The sequence below is a fragment of the Micropterus dolomieu genome, linkage group LG23 (genome assembly GCF_021292245.1).
Source record: "Micropterus dolomieu isolate WLL.071019.BEF.003 ecotype Adirondacks linkage group LG23, ASM2129224v1, whole genome shotgun sequence".
Classification (NCBI taxonomy): domain Eukaryota; kingdom Metazoa; phylum Chordata; class Actinopteri; order Centrarchiformes; family Centrarchidae; genus Micropterus; species Micropterus dolomieu.
The window spans coordinates 389466-407034 of NC_060172.1; the positions used below are offsets into that span (position 1 = coordinate 389466).

Here is a 17569-nt window from a genome sequence, read left to right on the forward strand (position 1 = left end):
CTTTCTCGTCCCTCTCCTCTCTCCTCCTGTCACTTCCTGCAGGTTTTCTGGCTCTGGAGCTGTGGAGTCTGGATCTGTGGCTGCGGGTCACCTGCTGCCCCCGTGTTCCTGCTCGACACCCTCTGCTGCAACGACTATTGTTGCTAGTCTTATTATTATTATTGTTATTATAATCATTAACATTACGATTGTTACCATTAACACTACTATAAATATCTGTACCATTTTTCATTTAGTCTATAGCAACATCACCTTTACTGTCTGTACCTCTGTGTGTATATTGTGTAGGCTGCCTCCCTCCCCTCTCTCTCCTTCCATCCCTCTCTTTTCCTCTCTGTTCCTCTCTCTCTCTCTCTCTCTCTCTCTCTGTTCCTCTCTCTCTCTCTCTCTCTGTCTCTCACCCCAAACGGTCGAGGCAGATGGCCGCCCACCCTGAGCCATGGTTCTGCTCGAGGTTTCTGCCTCTTAAAAGGAAGTTTTTCCTTGCCTCTGTCGCCTAGTGCTGCTCTTGGTGGGAACTGTTGGGCTTCTGTAAATAACATCACAGAGTACGGTCTAGACCTGCTCTTTTATGGAAAGCGCTGTGAGATAACTGTTGTTGTGATTTGGCGCTATATAAATAAAATTGAACTGAATTGAAGAGTAAAGACCATACCATTATCTTCACCGGCCAAATTGACATTTGCAGATTGCTGTCTGGCCAACCCATTTTAACTCACAAGTCGTCACACATGGACACTTCGTCAAGACCCCTTGGCGTCAGTTTGTGACCCCTTTAGCGCCTTCAGCATATGTCAACCCTCCCATATTTTACAGTGTCAAACCTTTCAACCTTCATGAAAAAATAAAAATAAATCTGTTGTGTGTTTTTAAAGGATTTGCTCCATTCCCTCTGGTAAAGTAGGTGGCAGTATGTAGAACATTAACTGTAACCGTGACGGGAAGTCAACAGCTCCAGGCAATAAAACAATTATAAGAAGAACAGTGGTGCAATGAGTCCAGAATGGAAGATGCAGGGCTCTAAAGAGTATTTTACTCGCATATCCTTCTATAAATAGGCTTAAGACTTTCCTCTTTGATAAAGCTTATAGTTAGGGCTGGCTCAGGTGAGTCCTGAACCATCCCTTAGTTATGCTGCTATAGGCCTAGACTGCCTTTACTTACTTTACTTACTGCCTTACTTACTTTTATTTAATGTTAGAATATTATACTACTACAGTCATTTTACAAAGCAGGTGTACTATATAAGAAAAGTCTGACTGAGGAATCATTTGGGGTGGGCAGATGGGCCAGAAACCGGACTTTCAGCCAGCAGACCAGCGTTCGTTTCCGTTTGAAACAAAAAGTCAACATTTATTGTTTTTAGTTAAGTCAATTAAATATTGTAGTTATTTTAACCCAAACCATGATGTTTTCCTGAATCTATCCAAGTAGTTTTGGTACATAATCTTAACCAAATTACAACATTTCACAGTCTAATCAGACATTGCATATTTATTATTGCGAACAATGCTAAAGGGTACCCAGGGCGTTAAAAAGTGACACCCAGGAATCTTGACCAAGCGTCCATATGTGACAAGTTGGGAGAGATAACGTTTGTACAGAAATTTTAAGCATTTTAAACAGCTGTACTGTTTTTTGAAACAGCTGGTAAACACCAAAGCTTTCCGTTTCACGACTTTATATTCATTTAATAGATATACCAATGTCAGTTAGACGGTTATCTGCATGAGAAATGAACATAGTAAATCGGTTATAATGATCAATTTGACCCGGACAGATGGGATCACTATAAAAGGTTTTCACTGTATAAAATGTGCTATCATCAACAGTGACACAGCTTGTTTGAATCTTGAAACCTTGAAGATATCATTAAAAGAAAACTTTACAATTGTAATTTCCAGAGGGGAAAAAATATAACCAGAGTCAAAAGGAATCTCACCATCTTCCTCAGTGGATGGAATTGGTTCAGCAGTTGTAGTGATAACTCACCGGCTTTAAAACTCATTTCATGTCATGGAGATAATTTGGTAATCATCATGTGACTGTTTTCTATGAAACTTGTGTGTGCATTTGGCAGAAACAGGCAGAAAATGACTAGGAGCCCATTCTCATTAGTTGTCCCCTGAAAGTACCGGATAGAAACAGACTGGATGACACACAAGGTTAACCATTTTAATATCGTCCAATCAGAAAACACAGGAAACCACAGCAGTGCAAACAGGAAGTAGGATTAAACTCTGCTCTGCGACTTTCCGTTTCCGTCACAGTTTGGTCCTAAGTCATCGTCATTATTATCTCACCACCCTTTTCATCTACTTCAACATCTTAAGTTTTCACATTTTAATTTTAAGTACCATATTTGTATAATTTCCAGTATTTATTGTACATGGGACAGATTCATTGTGTATTTTATGTCTGTAAACCAAATATCCCTGACAGGACAACACAGGTTCAAAATGCACTGAATAATTAGCATAATAATTATAATAATACTAATTAGCTTTTTTACATCAACAATTATCATTAGTGACTTGCCATCATCATAAAATCTATCATTGTTATGATTATGATCATAATAATTTTAATTATCATTATTTTAATCATCATGACTGGCACAGCAGTCATCACCACCACTGCGGCTGCTGTTATCTTCATCATCATCTTCATCACACACGCGCACACACACACACTGGACACACAGTGTATAGAAGCAGGCAGGCCCATTAATTCATATATGGCTCATTATTAACATCAAAGCCGGATCTAACAGAAGAAGAATAACTTCAAAAAGTCTGTCAACAGGACAGAGGATCACCACACCAGACAGAAAAGTTCATTATGATTCATTTGAAGTTCTTTTCCAAAATTCTTAAAAGTTGCTTCTCCAAAGATTTATCTGGACTTTGGAGATGGCCCCCTCAAAAGGTCCTATAGGTGTAGTTTTCCAGCGTTTTTGTGTCCAGCTCATAGTTTCCAAGACTCTGGACTCTACATTTCAGTCCAAAGTCAGTGTCATTTACATTTAAAACTCTGAGGGAAAGCAGGCATCCGCACTCTGTAAAATCCATTGCGCTGTAAAGTCCATCACTTTGGAAGAGCCATATCCCATAGAGTCCATTGCACTGCAGAGCCCATTATAGTGTACAATCCATGCTGCAAGAAAATCTGTAGAGTCTGTCGTACATTCTGTCACACCGATACAGGGACTGTCTAGAATCTATCGCAATGCAGAGTTCCAGCTGTAATTTCCATCGTGCCATAAAATCCGTCACACAGTAGTTAATTTCTTATGACAGAACCGGTCACTTAGCAAGCAACGTTGTGCATTGAACAATCCATCACACTGCAAAATTAAAAGCCTTGTAAGGTCCGTCATGCAGTGAAATTTGCAGCCTTGCTGACTCACACTGTAAATTCCATCACACCACAGAATCCATCATGCTGCAGAATCTGTCGTGCTGTAAATTCCTACATGTCCCATTTAAAAAGCCACATCATCTGCATATAATGACACTGAACATGAGCCAGATAGTCTCAGTTGTCTTGTCGGCCACTTCTTTGCCCCGATTTTACTACCCTCAATTTATTTGTCCATCTGGAGACACAAAAAAGGGTTGACTGAATTCTAACCACTGATTGGCTACTAAAAAAATGTTAGTGTTTATTGTTATGACTTTAGTTTCTGTCCAGCAGCTAAGGCAGAAGTGCTTCATCCAACAACTTTCTGGTTTTGTGCTTTGAGATCTGTTGAGTTTTTATTTTGTTTGAGTTTTTGTTGAGTTCTAATCTGTTTATAGTCCAGCTGACTCCTTCAGTTGCCCACAAAGAAAGATTCTCATCCATCTGTCAGTTCCTTTATCCATTTAGCCCCTCAAATGAGTTACTTTAGTGTTTAACGAGGTCTTGAAATAAGGAGAAAGTTCACTGGCTGAATTTTTTTTTATTTATTATTTTTTATTTTAGTTTAAGGCTATGTTCACTTTCACCCATTTCACTTCCTAAAAAAGTTAATGTAAATTAGGTACTTTATTGGGTGACAAATTCCAACAATTAAATTAGAATGGCAGTATCCACAGAATTTGTAGTTTTGAGTAATCCCATGATGCTGAAGGCTTTGTCTATGCTGATGACGGACCACATGTTAGCCATTTGACAATGAAACCGTATCAGCAGTAGCCCAACATTATGCTGTTCGGTACTTTTCTTCGATCTTAATTTACTATGAAATTTACAAATGCAACAGAAAACGATTAAAATTGAGGAAGAACAAAGCTTGATGTTGGTGAAAGCTTGTAATTTTTGGAATATTTTCTCTATTTGTTTGTCTCCATAGTAAAATCAACAGCAGATAACTAAGAATAAAATTAGAAGAAACACTGAAAGATATTTGTCTAGAAACATCCCTTGTTCTCTTTGTCCTTTTGCTTTTCTGTATGTTGTAAAATCAAACATTTTACATGTCTTTTTAAGACTCATTAAAACAATATAGCACACACACTGAGGAATATGCTGCTTCAATGGACTACATTTACCATCAACACTGACTGGACATCCACATTAAAAATAACCAAATTTTCCCTTTAACTTATTGTTCATTTTTAATTTATGTGTGTCCTCTGACTGTGACGCACTTTGTACATTTGTATTTAATAATGACAAAAAAACACTTAAATGTATAGATGGCACAGAAGACAGAGTTATAGACTTCTCACAGGGGAGACTAGAAAATGGAAACTGGAACTTTCAAATGTTAAATTCTTGGGTCAGTTTTTGTAAGGGCTATCCATAGTTCCTATTCCAAGTTCGTCAAACTGACTTCTAGCAAATTTATATATGATATCAGATTCAGTCTCTCTATTACACCTTTTCTATAACCCATCATGCCTGTCAGAACACTTTTTTGCCTCGTTAATTTGTTTTTACTTTAAGTGATTTAGTTTCCAGCTCTGCTGGTTCAAACCCCAAAACGGTCCACGACAATCCCTGCTATTCAGTGGAAAATTTATCTTCCAAATCTGGCATTCTCTGTGGTTTAGAGGTAATATTTGAAGGTATTATAAGCTTTTATATTTGAAGTACATTTCTGAAGCGAGGCTGCAACAAAGCCTCACAAACCGTTTCCAAACTGCTGTTGTTTTTGATCCTACAAAGACAAAGCTGCTTTTAAATTCAAGCTGCAGCAGTTTAAATGTTGTGGAGAGTTAATGAGTGTGAATGAGTCCTCTGAGTGCTGTGATCAGAGGACACCAAACCCATGTAGTGTTAATTACAGTTCTGTTCAATAATCGACATGCACCTCACCAATGGAAATCTGCCGTTTAATGTAGCGAACACAGGAAGGTCTGATTTAAACTGTTCTGGGTCTCTGGTTAGTGAGGAATTTGGATTTGAGCTGAGATGGGGCTGAAAACACAAGCTTCCTCGTAAGTCAGCCCACCAAAAATGCAGGAAATTACAGACATGAAATGTCTTCGTTGTGTTAGAGATTGTACTTTTAAGAGTTTTATGTTTTGGATGTTTCCCTGATTTGTTTCAGCTGATATCAATTACAGGTTCAAATTAGACAGTCACAGTTCCTGTTCAGTTCAGGTTCTGATATTCAGACCTGTGAGGACCTTTAGCTCAGACATGAGAAGCTGTCAAGAAGACAGGATCGCTAACTGCCTTGCAGGGGTGATGAGACACTGTCAACATCTGTGTCACCTGACCATACATGTAACTTAATGCCAAGTTGCATCACAACACATGTCGTATGTCTACCTTTCAGTATATCATGTAAGTCGGGAAGGTTCCACAACATTTTAATTATGTTTGGATAATGTATTAAGGTTATTTTGTAGTTTACAGAAAACTTCCTGAAAACATAGTTTTGAAGTCGATAAGCAACCACACCCACCATTACCTACTGCTGTAATATCTCATCCACACAAATAATCTATCAGAAATAAAGTTTGAAAACAGATTTCTTTAAAAGCAAAACCAGCTGAATAAGTCAGTCTTTCTCTTCATTCTGTCATTTTTCCTATTCTGACTGCATCAGTCAGCTAGCAGATCATTAGCATTAACTTAGCAGTCAGTTCACTCTAGCTAACTGGTGTAGCGTTAGCCATGGGCGGAGTTCGGAGGTTTGCGCAGCCACTGGTAGAACTGCCGCCGGTGGAGGCGGTGCCAGCGCACGTTGCTTTCAACGATCTCCAGCGCCCGCGGCAACGCAGGCCCTGCACCCATGCTGCTGGACTGGATGAACTCCTTTAACTGAGGAAAGAAGGGACGGGAGAAAGAGACGAAGACAGTGGAAATAATGGAGGAAAGGAGTTGAGCAGCCATGGGATAGTAGAAATGGTAAGACAAAATATGAGGAAGGATGGAAAGAAAAGGAGACAACAGAAAAGTAATTAGAATAATAGAAACCCCTCTGTGACACTCAAAGAGATAAGAAAAGACAAAAATATTGCAGCCCCCAGGAGACTAAACAGTTCATTACACCCCATAATATGATAGGGTTTGAATGAACTAACAACACACATCCTGTCCTGTAGTTAGAGATGTTAGTTTTGTCCTAAAGGTGGTGCTAGAGCACATATTTTAGTGTCATTAAAATTTAAGGGTTCATTCTTTGGCTTCTTCTCCATGGCAATGGCCGGCCAAGGTGCACTGTATTGTAGTATTTAGACCCATACGACATACCAAAATAACGGACAAAACATGATTTCTCAGACACAAAGTTAAAATAATTAAAACAGGTGGACATAACAAAAAAAAAATATAGGGCCGTAACATTATCCGGGAGAGTCCCATGTTTCTATGAAGTAACATTAAGGATATAACAGGGAAAAACCCAAACCAGCAGCCAGTCACACGTCACATTAGTGGAAGGAGTGTTTACATACTTATAGCAGATCTTATTCTATGGCCCAATCCCAATGTCCCCCCTAAGCCTTAAGCCCTGAACCCTCACAGACTTTACAGAGGTCACTTGGAAAGTGATTGAGTGCCCGAGTGTGCAAGGGCTCAAAATGCTGTAAACAGGAATGGGACAGCACGTTACCTTGACGACGCTGAAACACGTTGCACACTTTTTATTTTATGTTTTTGCCTGATTTTGAAGTCTTGCATGCTCTTGCCCTACATAGCGGAGGAGAGGTAAATGTCAATCTGCATTTGTCAACAATCAGTGCATTATTGTTGGTCAAAACAGCATCATTCAGCAAAAACTAAAATGTGTAATAAGGTGATTGCGTTCCTCTGACTTCATATGTTCTATGTACCATCTTAAATATATGTTAAGAAAAATTTTAATAATTTTAGCATCACTGTTGGTTTCCAGGCTTGTTTGTTTACCGTTCTTCTTCTTCTCTTGTGAGATTTGCCGTGATATTTCTCTCGCTTCTGGGTGTCCCCTGGTAACCCCCGTGTTTCACGTCATACCGCTATGAACTATGGGAAATTCCCTCAGGTAAAGTCTGCAGAAATGCGGACTTACGAAAAAGGACACGATTTAAAAGGTGCTCAAAATGTCTGGGAGAGAGCCCTCGCACACTTGACTATTTGACTGTGGGAGCGCCCTAAGCCCTCACAGACTTCCGGGGAACGCACCTCAAAGTCTGTGAGTCTGTGAGTGTGAACATTGGGATTGGGCCCAAGTCCTTATAGGCAAGTCCTGCCACTCGGCCGCAATCTTGGCAACGCCTCCTAGCAGCTATTTCAGGCTAACAAGACCATTCTCTTATCTGAATGAATGGGGAGAGAGCCAGAACTGCACTTTTACTGGTCACCATGACATAAAAACTACATAAATAGAATCAGTAGTAAAATCGAATAAAATCCCTGACAACTTTGCTCCAAAATAAGGTTTAAAGAGTTTTTCCCGACCGGTTATACTTCTATTACTGGGTTATACTTCAACACTTCCACGCATGCACAGTAGAAGTAAACCAGACCCTTACGTCAGTGGAACCACACAATTGGCTGAAATATGAGTCCCGCTTTGGCTGTTAAAAGCAGACAATTGGCTGTCTAGTGGGAGGGGCGGGATAACTGCCATCTTTGCAGTTACAAACTTTCCCCATAGAGTTGTATTGAGGATGTGACTGATTGGCGTGCATCCCCTATATAACGTCTCTGTCTTATTGTAGCCATTAGTGCCAAATAGTCAGGCAGCCGGTTTTAAATGGCAGAAACATCCTATCAAGAGAAAGTGAGTTGTTAAAGCTAAACTAAGAGGTAAAATTTCCAGCATGAAAGTTAGGGTATCAAAGTGAAACTTAGTTTTAACAGACAGTAATTAAATGGACAGTTTCCAGCATGAGAGGTGAGGTATTAAAGGGAAACTTTTTTGTTGAAAGAGAAACTTTGTTGAAGGAAGGAGGACAAACTTGATTTTTTTTTTTTCAAAGTTAAGGACTGAAGAGGAAACTTAGCGTTGTTCAGGGTTTGACAGATTCACTGGAGCGCAGGAGAAAATCCATCCCTTCAACTCACTTTAATGTAGTTCATATCGTTAACTCTGCACTCCTCTGCTCTCCTTTACTTTCCACTCCTCTATCTGTTCCCTCTTTCTCTCCCTATTTTCTTCTCCTCTACCCTACAATTCAGTTTTTACTTTTTAACTCCCAAGACACATTTTTTAAATTTGCTTAGTGGGTGGAAGCAGACTCGTTTTTACTTTTTTCATAAAACATTTTCTAGAAGATAAAATAAAAAGGCCCCTCATTCTTGTCATTTGAGTTCTTGTATTCTGGGGTCCCGTTTTAATTCCTAGTGATGCTGTCCAGTCTTCACAGCCCACGCTGAGGGTGTTTTTTGTTACCACATAAATAGGAGTAGTAGAGATCTTAAACAAAACTGCTTCAAAAAGCATTCATATTAAAAACAAGAAAGTCGGATTCAAAACAACATTTTTTTCTGTCACTTCTCTGTAGTGTTTGATTTCTTACTTTCTTTCATTTTATTTCTGATTTCTACTTCCTCCTTTTGGAAAAGCATTCTTAAGTTTCATGAAAACCACTCTATTAAATAAAATATACAAATATGTGCAGTAGATGTGGAATAAATTACAGTAACAGTAACAATTAACAGGATTGCTGCTCTGTTCTCTTTGAATAATCAACAACATGATTATTCCTATGATGTTAGGTATTTCTGGAGAAATTATTAATGCCATGATTAATCAGAAGTACTTGAGTTTCTGCAGTTAACATCCTAGCCTCTAAAAGCCAAGCAGGCAGACAGAAAACATGCTATTTTCAGTCCTGCTAGCATATATGATACCAACATTAATATTAATGCTGATTGCTGACTTTCTTATCGTAAACATCACAGAGATTTGTGGATATGAGCAATTAAAAGGTCTGTGGTGGTGGAGAACCTATGTAAGAGGGGACCATTGTTCAGTTAAAAGTTGACAGCCTAGGAGTTTATTAGGCTTTGTAGTAATAATTTCATAAATTATGATTTTTATAGTTCTTTGAGAAACAAGTGGATCTACTTACTTACTTGGATCTTACTAATCAAACAGAATCAGTTTGGACACAAAGTAGTGATATAATGATCACTGATCGTCCACCAAATTAAATTATTAAAGTGATAGTTCAGGATTTTTGCACGCTTACCTTCCAATCAGACATCTAGTTCCTTTCTCAACCTTAGAACTTCTGTTTTCCTACGCATATATGCCATTTGGCTGCATACTGTACAAAGAAAATTGCTGTCTGATGGAAGGTTAAAATATTCTAAATATATTGTACACTTGAAGTGATACTGATTTTTTTTCCAGTGAGCCTTCTCGTAGGTGGCTAAAATATGTTTTGCTGTTGAGCCTGTAAACAGCAGTGCATTGCTAAGCTTCTGTTCCAGTACATCTCTCTGCCTCTCCAAACTGTGGACACACTGACTGCCATCTACTGGTCTGGCCATTAACATTTGTCATTGGGCATTTCCTGAAATGAGTGATTTTATGACACTGACACTATGGTTGAGGTTTGTTTAGGCACAATAACAACTTGAGCTGCCTTTTGACCAAAGGAACTATACCGGAACTGGGAACCTTTGGAGGCACTCACTGTGTTTCCACCAAAGGGACCAGTGTCTAAATTTAGTTTTAGGGTCTTTATTTTACCCCCCTAAAAGTCCCTGCTTGGGGGGTAGTACTTTGGGGCTTGCCATGCAGTGAATTTCTGAATGGGCGAGTAGAGGCTACTGGCTTTAAACCGAGCATGTCGGCTCTTCTTCTACGACTGCTGTGTTCCTCAATTTTCCACCTTTGACCAAAGTCTCGCCGATATCCGTCTGAGATTTAGGCTACGTCAGTATTAAATTTATTGCTCGGAAACAGCAGCCAGCGTGTGTTTACAGTGAACAGCTGATGGAGTTATGCTAAATACAGGGTGCAGAGTTGTTGTTTTAAGTTTTCATCAGTCAGGAAGTTTCTACACAGAGCCGAAGTCTCATCTTTTCCAAAACAAGTGGAACAGCTGATTACAGCAGGTAATAAAGCTCGTTAAACATCCCATTCCTCTGATGCTCAGGCAGACACAGACCTGTCCTGCAGCTGATCTGCAGCTCTTGTCGGCTGGAAATGTTTTAATAACCTTCCAAACTGTCGCAGTTTTATTTTTGGGTTTCTTTCTCTGTGCTGGAGTTATTTCATGAACGTGATGGCTTTATCAGGTTTGTTATTAAATTTGTTACGAACTTCATTGTGTGTCTCTCGCTTATACTCTCACACAAAAATGGTTTTAATGGTCAAACAAAGCCTCTAGTTTTTCATTATATTCCAATCAAATCTGATGCTTATTTATAAATGTTGCTCATGGATAATGGGTACAAATAATGATGCCTGTGCATCACTTTGTACGGCGTGCAGGCCTACAGCCTGGGTCAGCTGGTTAATTTGCCTAATCTTCGCAGGTCTTTAGACCACGGTGGAAACACACACAACAGTGGGCTGAAGGAACCTTTTTGTTCCTTGAAAAGAGATCCGGGGACTTAAAAGTCCCAGGTACTTTTGGTCGAAACATGGCTTTGGTTAAGGTTAGGGACACATCGTGGTTTGGGTTAAAATTACTAAGGGAACCTTCATTGTCATGGTTAAAATGATTACTACTTGCTTAACTTTAGGGAACACTCAACCAATTTTGAGTGTCAGTAGGAAACAGGTATGTTCATCCATCCACTGTTAATTTCACCCTATGAGGACTTGGTGGCTCTATGAAAATGTCACAGTATTCCCTCCTTTTCTTTTCAATTTTTCAACATGAATGTATGTCCTCACTGGGCATTTTCTGAAATGAGTCATGCTGTCATTTTTCTTGTAAGGACAGCCTTGTTATACAAGTGTGACTATACTGAACAACAAAATTGTCTGGTGTTTTTTTTTTTAATCACTGAAGCTTACACTGCCTGGAGCAGGATGTGATGTTTGCCACGTTTGTTAATAAAAGGATATCATTGTGTCAAATGATCTTGAATTCCTATTGGCACAGATGAGAGGCAGACACAAGATGTATTCATTGTGTTCATAAGGTAACTAGATCGAGATATTGCTAATGTTGGGAATTTATGCATTCAAACAACTAAGAAGGGGTAGTTTAGCTGTCACATACATGTAATTCCCTTATCTTACCATTGTATCTTTGAAGCCTGTTAGAGTTAAGGTTTGGCAGAGGGTGGAAATTGGCCGCATTTACCTGTAAACCTGCCCCACAGAGTTCCTTCAGGACCTCAATAATGTGTATGTGTGTTTGTGTATTTACCTCATTGAGTTCTCTGTCAGTGTTCAGGAACTCTGTGACTCCACTGATGAGCTTTGAGTTCATGAACAACGCTTCACCATAACTGAACAGAGACAGCGAGAGAGACAGTTAGTATTTCAGTTCAGCAAGTATTTTGTTCACTTAGAGTGCAACATGTACAGATCCTCCACATGGTCCGACTCTCTCAGTCCCTCACCGGGCATTGAGAATGTCCCACTTTTCCCTGAAGTATTTCCAGGCAAGGTTTCGACCCTGCGGGTTTCTGCCCACGTGGATGATGACATCAATCACATCCTGCTCTGGGACCAGGTCAGAGGTCAAAGAAAGGTTCAGTAACCTGGGAGACACAGAAATACAGCAAAGTTCAGTAACCATGCTGAGTAATTACAGAGGTAAATTTGTACAATGGAGTATTGCTGTGTGTGCTATCACGTGGTCATCAAATGCTTCATATTTAATAAAACTTTACTTAAGCTAGCATGGTAACAAATATCATGCTACTGCTCATGTTCATGTAAATTGTTAGTATGCTAATGTTTTGTGGCATGCTAAAACAGCTTGCTTGCATATTTTGAAATGTTCAAGCATTGTAATAAACCGCAACATGCTTTTGCTTACTAACATATTAAAACATTAGCATGTAGATTTTATGTTAGCATGAATTTCATTATTGTATAAACTGTACATGCTAAAGTATTGACCTGTGAGTCACACGTTCACTTAAACTAGCAGAGTAGAAGTGTGATCTTTGTAGTGTCTGTGTAAAATATTATAATGCTAATGTTTCATAGCATGCTAGAAAATTAGCCTGTGGACCATAGCATGATTTAGCATGAATTTTAGTATTTTGCATATGTTAAAATGATATATAAATATAAATAAACATATACATAAATATATAAACATTTGCATGTTAACAAATTTTACAATGCTAATCTTAGCTTTTGGGTAATATTTTAGCCCAACAGTTAACCACAAATGTAAATTAAATATTAGTCCAAACATTAACACACATTAGGTTGATAATTACTAGCTGTTGGCTGAGTTTAAATGAACAGAGACGTAAACTGGATTCTTCTGAATGCAAGGGGGGTGGGGAGGTGGGTGGCAATAAAAAATTATTTTTAACTGTCAGATGTGTTTCTCTCTTGTCATAAGAAAGCCATAGTATTAAGCTGCCAAACACACAAACACAGGCTGTGTATCTGCTTATGTAAAACAAGCAGAAAAGGTCACGTTGCCAGATGGAAATTTACATTTTGTAGCTTGAGGGTGCTTCTGTCAAATCATAAATCACTCCTCTGAAATGGTGACACAACACAACAGCTACAGTAATCTGATTACTCCCTGTTTGTCATAGTTTGAAGAAATTCATGGATTTACAGAAACCTGGAGTACGGGTTGTAGAACAGTGATAATTTGGACGTGTAAACACATTAATCCAAGTGTTTTTTAAGACTGAGCAAGAGAGAAAAAGCTGATGTTCATACATCTTACAACATTGTGTTTACTTTCACCTTCCTTTACTTGTTTCCATTTCTCAGTATTTTCCTGTCCCTCCTCTGGTGTGTGTTTGTGTGTGTGTGTGTGTGTGTGTGTGTGTGTGTTTGCTGGATGTTTGTAGCTACTGTCTTTTCATTAAACCCCCAAATCAATTTTCTCTCTTTTTTCCCACAATCCCTCAGAGTTGAAACCATTTCCTGTGTGACCAATCAGTGTGTTTGTGTGCTGTGGTTTTTGATTTCTTGTGTGCTTCAGAGTGTGTGTGTGTGTGTGTGTGTGTGTGTGTGTGTGTGAGATAGCTGCAGTACTACCTCTCTGATTGCAGAACAGTTTACTGTGGCTGGAAAATCAATACCTGACACACACACACCAATCTGTCTCACTGTACAGTTTTGAGTATGTGTGAGATTTTTTATTTTCCTCAATGAAAGATAGTGGCAGTTAGCTCCAGACAAAACACACTGCTCTTAACACACACACATATACACACACACATACATACAAGGCCAGATTTATGTACATGTACCGCCTCTGGCAATTTTTCACTACATCTTTCATTTAATTTGCTGTTTGTTTCGATAAGAGTGCACCACGAAAATAATAATAACTTGCTGCAGTTAATAAAACCATCACAGTTACCTTTCAGTCAACTTAGATCTTTGGTCAAAGTTTTGTTAATATCATACTGTAACAAGTTCAAAGCAGTCACCCTCTTTCTTACATTTAAACATTTGAGGACTCAACATAAGAGATTTGGGAGTCATCTGCTGAAAACTCTGCTGTCAGAAAATCTAACTTAAGCAGACATAAGCAAACAATAAGACTCATGATATACTTGTTTGCACCCATTCATCTTTTTATATTAACAGTGGGTCCAAAACGAAAGTCGGTTGTTTGCATTGGCAGACCTGCAGAGAATTATCACCAAACTCTGCAGTTCCCCACAGCTCTACAGAGTGTTTTACTGTCTATCAATGTATTGCTTTAATTTTACAGCCTGCAACTTTACTGTTTTGGTTCAGTCTCACAGCTCTCATTAATCTGGTTTCCAGCAGCACCAGGCAGCTGGTTTCAGCAAACAAATAAGCTCTGATAAACACTACCCACCCAGCACCAGCTGGCAGCAGCCGGACTCAGGCCCCATCCACACTACTGCGTTTTCGTTTTAAAATGAGACCTTTTGCAGTGTTTGCACCTCCCGTCCAGACTAAAACCACGAAAATGAAGACCTAAAACGGAGAAGTTTCCAAACGCTGCCGACCCCGTTTTCGTTTTAGTGCGGACGGATTAAAATGGAGGACTTCAGAAACGATGACGCCGGCGCTCACCTTTGGCAGAAACAAGATGCTACTGACGGGAGTTTTTGACTTGGTATTTTTATTCAAATATTTGTACTGTGCAAATAACACTGTGTATGTTGGCGTTTACTTTGCGACGACTCCCAGTCTGTTTTCCGCCACCACAGTCGCTTTAAACTCCTGTGTTACATTCAGTAACAGTCCCAGCTCGTTTTTGATCCATGCAAAAAAATTTGGTATGATTCTTTGTCTGCATTTATTTATTCTTTCGCCAAATCTTCTGTAACTACGGAATAGACCATCTGCTTCATGTTTACACTGGCACACGCATGCCCAGCGTATGTGAACAGCTACTAGATGTGCGTTAGCAGTCGTTATCATGTAGAGGCAGATCAGCTCTGATACGTAGCTAAAATGCTTGTGTGGACGATGATCGTATTTGTTTTAAAACTCTTTTTAAACAAAAACTGAGTAGTGTGGATGGGGCCACACTTAGAGGCTAGCTGGTGAAGAAAGTAAAGTTGCAGGTCCGGACAGGAAAACAATGAGCTCTAACTTGCTTTTAAAGCAAGGAATTGTACAAACAAGCTGTCTTATACATCATTTATACATGTTTATCTTTTGTTGCAAGATTAAACCATCAGACCTGACACACGCAAACACAAACAGCAGTGTCATTTGTACCTGTTGAGGAGGAAGATGTTGTCTGAGCATGTCAGAGCCTCCAGCAGGATCTTCTTCTCTGAAACGGCGTTGGTCGAGTGAAACTTCATCCAGATGAACTCCCACACGTCCTCGTCCATCAGACTGACCCCAGTGCAGTAAACTATGTCTCTGATGTTGGGAGGAATCCTACAAAGGACACAAAATCTAGCCATCACACCGAGCCAATCTGCCACAAGACATTTCCAATACAGCAAAATCAAAGTTTGCGTTTCTGCAGTAAAAGCAGCAGAGCCAGGATGTGAATGTGAGAGTCGACCAGGAAAGTAATAAAACTAAAAACCCTGATAAGACACATCCACAGGATTAACCAGGACTCTCTCTGGACACTAAGCGAGAAATTCAGATTTCATTAGGGAGCTCCATTAAAAAATCCCTTCGCTTCTCCTGTGGACTCCTCTGGTCATAAAATGCAGAGACAAGACAAATTTAAAGGCACTTTCCCAACAATTGGGACCCTGACAAGTCTCAGTAATGCTAACTGGCATGTGCACTTCTGAATATATTACGTTGGAATACTTTTGGAGTTTGAAGAAGTACAGCAGTAAGTATTGACAATATTACTTCTGTCTTACAAGTCCTTGATATGCGCCATGTGTGAAGTCATCCTGTTATCATAAATCATAATCTGGTCAGATTTATTAATGAGATTATCTGATAACAGATGGGTGTTCTTAGATACTGAGCCAAGATTTGGGACCCTACCCCTGGGCTTGCTTGGCAAACTGGTTCCAGACGTGGTACCTGAGTAAGTACTTGACCTGACCTTGTAAAGGAACACATGGTGGCTGGGCTCATGCCGTGTTGATGTCAAATATTGTTTTTCCGAGCAGCTGAGCCGGAAAAAAACATTCCTATCAGCCTGGAATTCAGAGGGCAGCAACAATATCTCCCACTTGGTGAAAAGAAACCACTTGGTGAAAAAGTCAACAATCCAGTGCCTACATAAGTAAACCTTTAGCAGTCACATCTAAATAAAGTCCAATATTAATACAAATATGATTGATTCAGATAAACTGAAAGCCATACACAGTTGTTGTCTTGTGCTCGTTTGTATCTGGTTTCACTTGTTAAGGAACTGCTCCAAATACATAACATGGCTCATTTAGGCTGTAAATCTGGAGTGACTACAAAGCTATCCAACGTGTTCTCATCTCAGGGCGTCATATACGCTTTTGTATATTTGTCTGTATTTGACGCCCTGGGATGAGACCATGCTCAGCTTTGTGTAGCCAACCATTTTGGAATACATCCAAGTCAGAACAACCAGAGGTTTTCTGGTTTTCGACTCTTTTGACTTTGCATGAATGTGCATAAGACCTGTGGGTTAGACGTAGGAGCAATGCCCATATAAACTCAAACTACTTAACCTTAAGCCATTTCAGTCTATTTTGGACCACTGAAACTTATTTTAAAACTATGGTTTTAAGTTTCATAGCCAGTTCTGATAACATTGTACACGTTAAACTAAATGCAGAGAATCACTAAAAAAAAAGTGTGGTCACACACACACACACACACACACACACACACACACACACACACACACGAGTGGTCAGATGATTCGACATGTTGTAAACAAGCTTAAATTGAAATATATTAACTTTGGTGTAAAACTGAAAGTGAGCACATCCATAATCTTACTAATAATACTCCATCACACTGGGAAACCTTAACTATATACAACTACAATAAATTGAGCAGGGAGTGGGTTTGTAAATGAACACTTTGTTGCAATAATTGAAATGAAATAATACACCCATAACCTTTGTTTTTTTACTCTTAAAACCTGCCTGATCATCTGACTGTCTCACAATCATACAGAACATATTAATTTTTTTTCTCCCTGTTCTTGTTTTACAGTGTAATACAAGTAGAGACAATCATACAAAATGTGAATTTAATTCTGGTTAAACACAAACTGCCTCAGTTTATTGGAGGCAGAGCTTGTGCAGGATGAGCAACAGGAGCAACTACTCATAGTCTTGGAGTTACTACAGGTAACTACCGTTTCTGTTGTTGGGTGTTTTTATACACAAAAAGTACAACACTGACACACACACTCTCTATGCCCCAGCTGGTTACTGGCCTGAATCATCAGTATAGCAAAAAGGTGCACATTACCTTCACACTATAATGTATGTGTGTGTCTGTGTACGTACTTGACCCAAATTGTCAGCAAACCAAAACCAAAAACTTTCATCACAATGCAGTGAGCTCAGCTGGCAGCAAAAATTATATACTGAACGCTGTGTGTGTGTGTGTGTGTGTGTGTGTGTGTGTGTGTGT

The 17569-nt window shown here is 39.3% G+C and overlaps 1 protein-coding gene across 3 annotated transcripts in view; it reads right to left on the bottom strand.

Annotated features, from left to right (window-relative positions):
- Positions 1-2161: 2161 nt before the first annotated feature.
- trhde.2 (thyrotropin releasing hormone degrading enzyme, tandem duplicate 2) overlaps positions 2162-17569 on the bottom strand; it is a 252123-nt gene continuing 236715 nt past the window's right edge. For all 3 annotated transcript variants that reach the window (XM_046040346.1, XM_046040347.1, XM_046040345.1), the window contains 4 exons: positions 15242-15409; positions 11953-12093; positions 11757-11838; positions 2162-6258 (listed from right to left, as the gene is read on the bottom strand). In XM_046040346.1, coding sequence (XP_045896302.1) covers positions 6106-6258; positions 11757-11838; positions 11953-12093; positions 15242-15409 — 544 coding nt within the window. In that variant the 3' untranslated portion in view covers positions 2162-6105. The remainder of the gene's footprint in view (positions 6259-11756; positions 11839-11952; positions 12094-15241; positions 15410-17569) is intronic.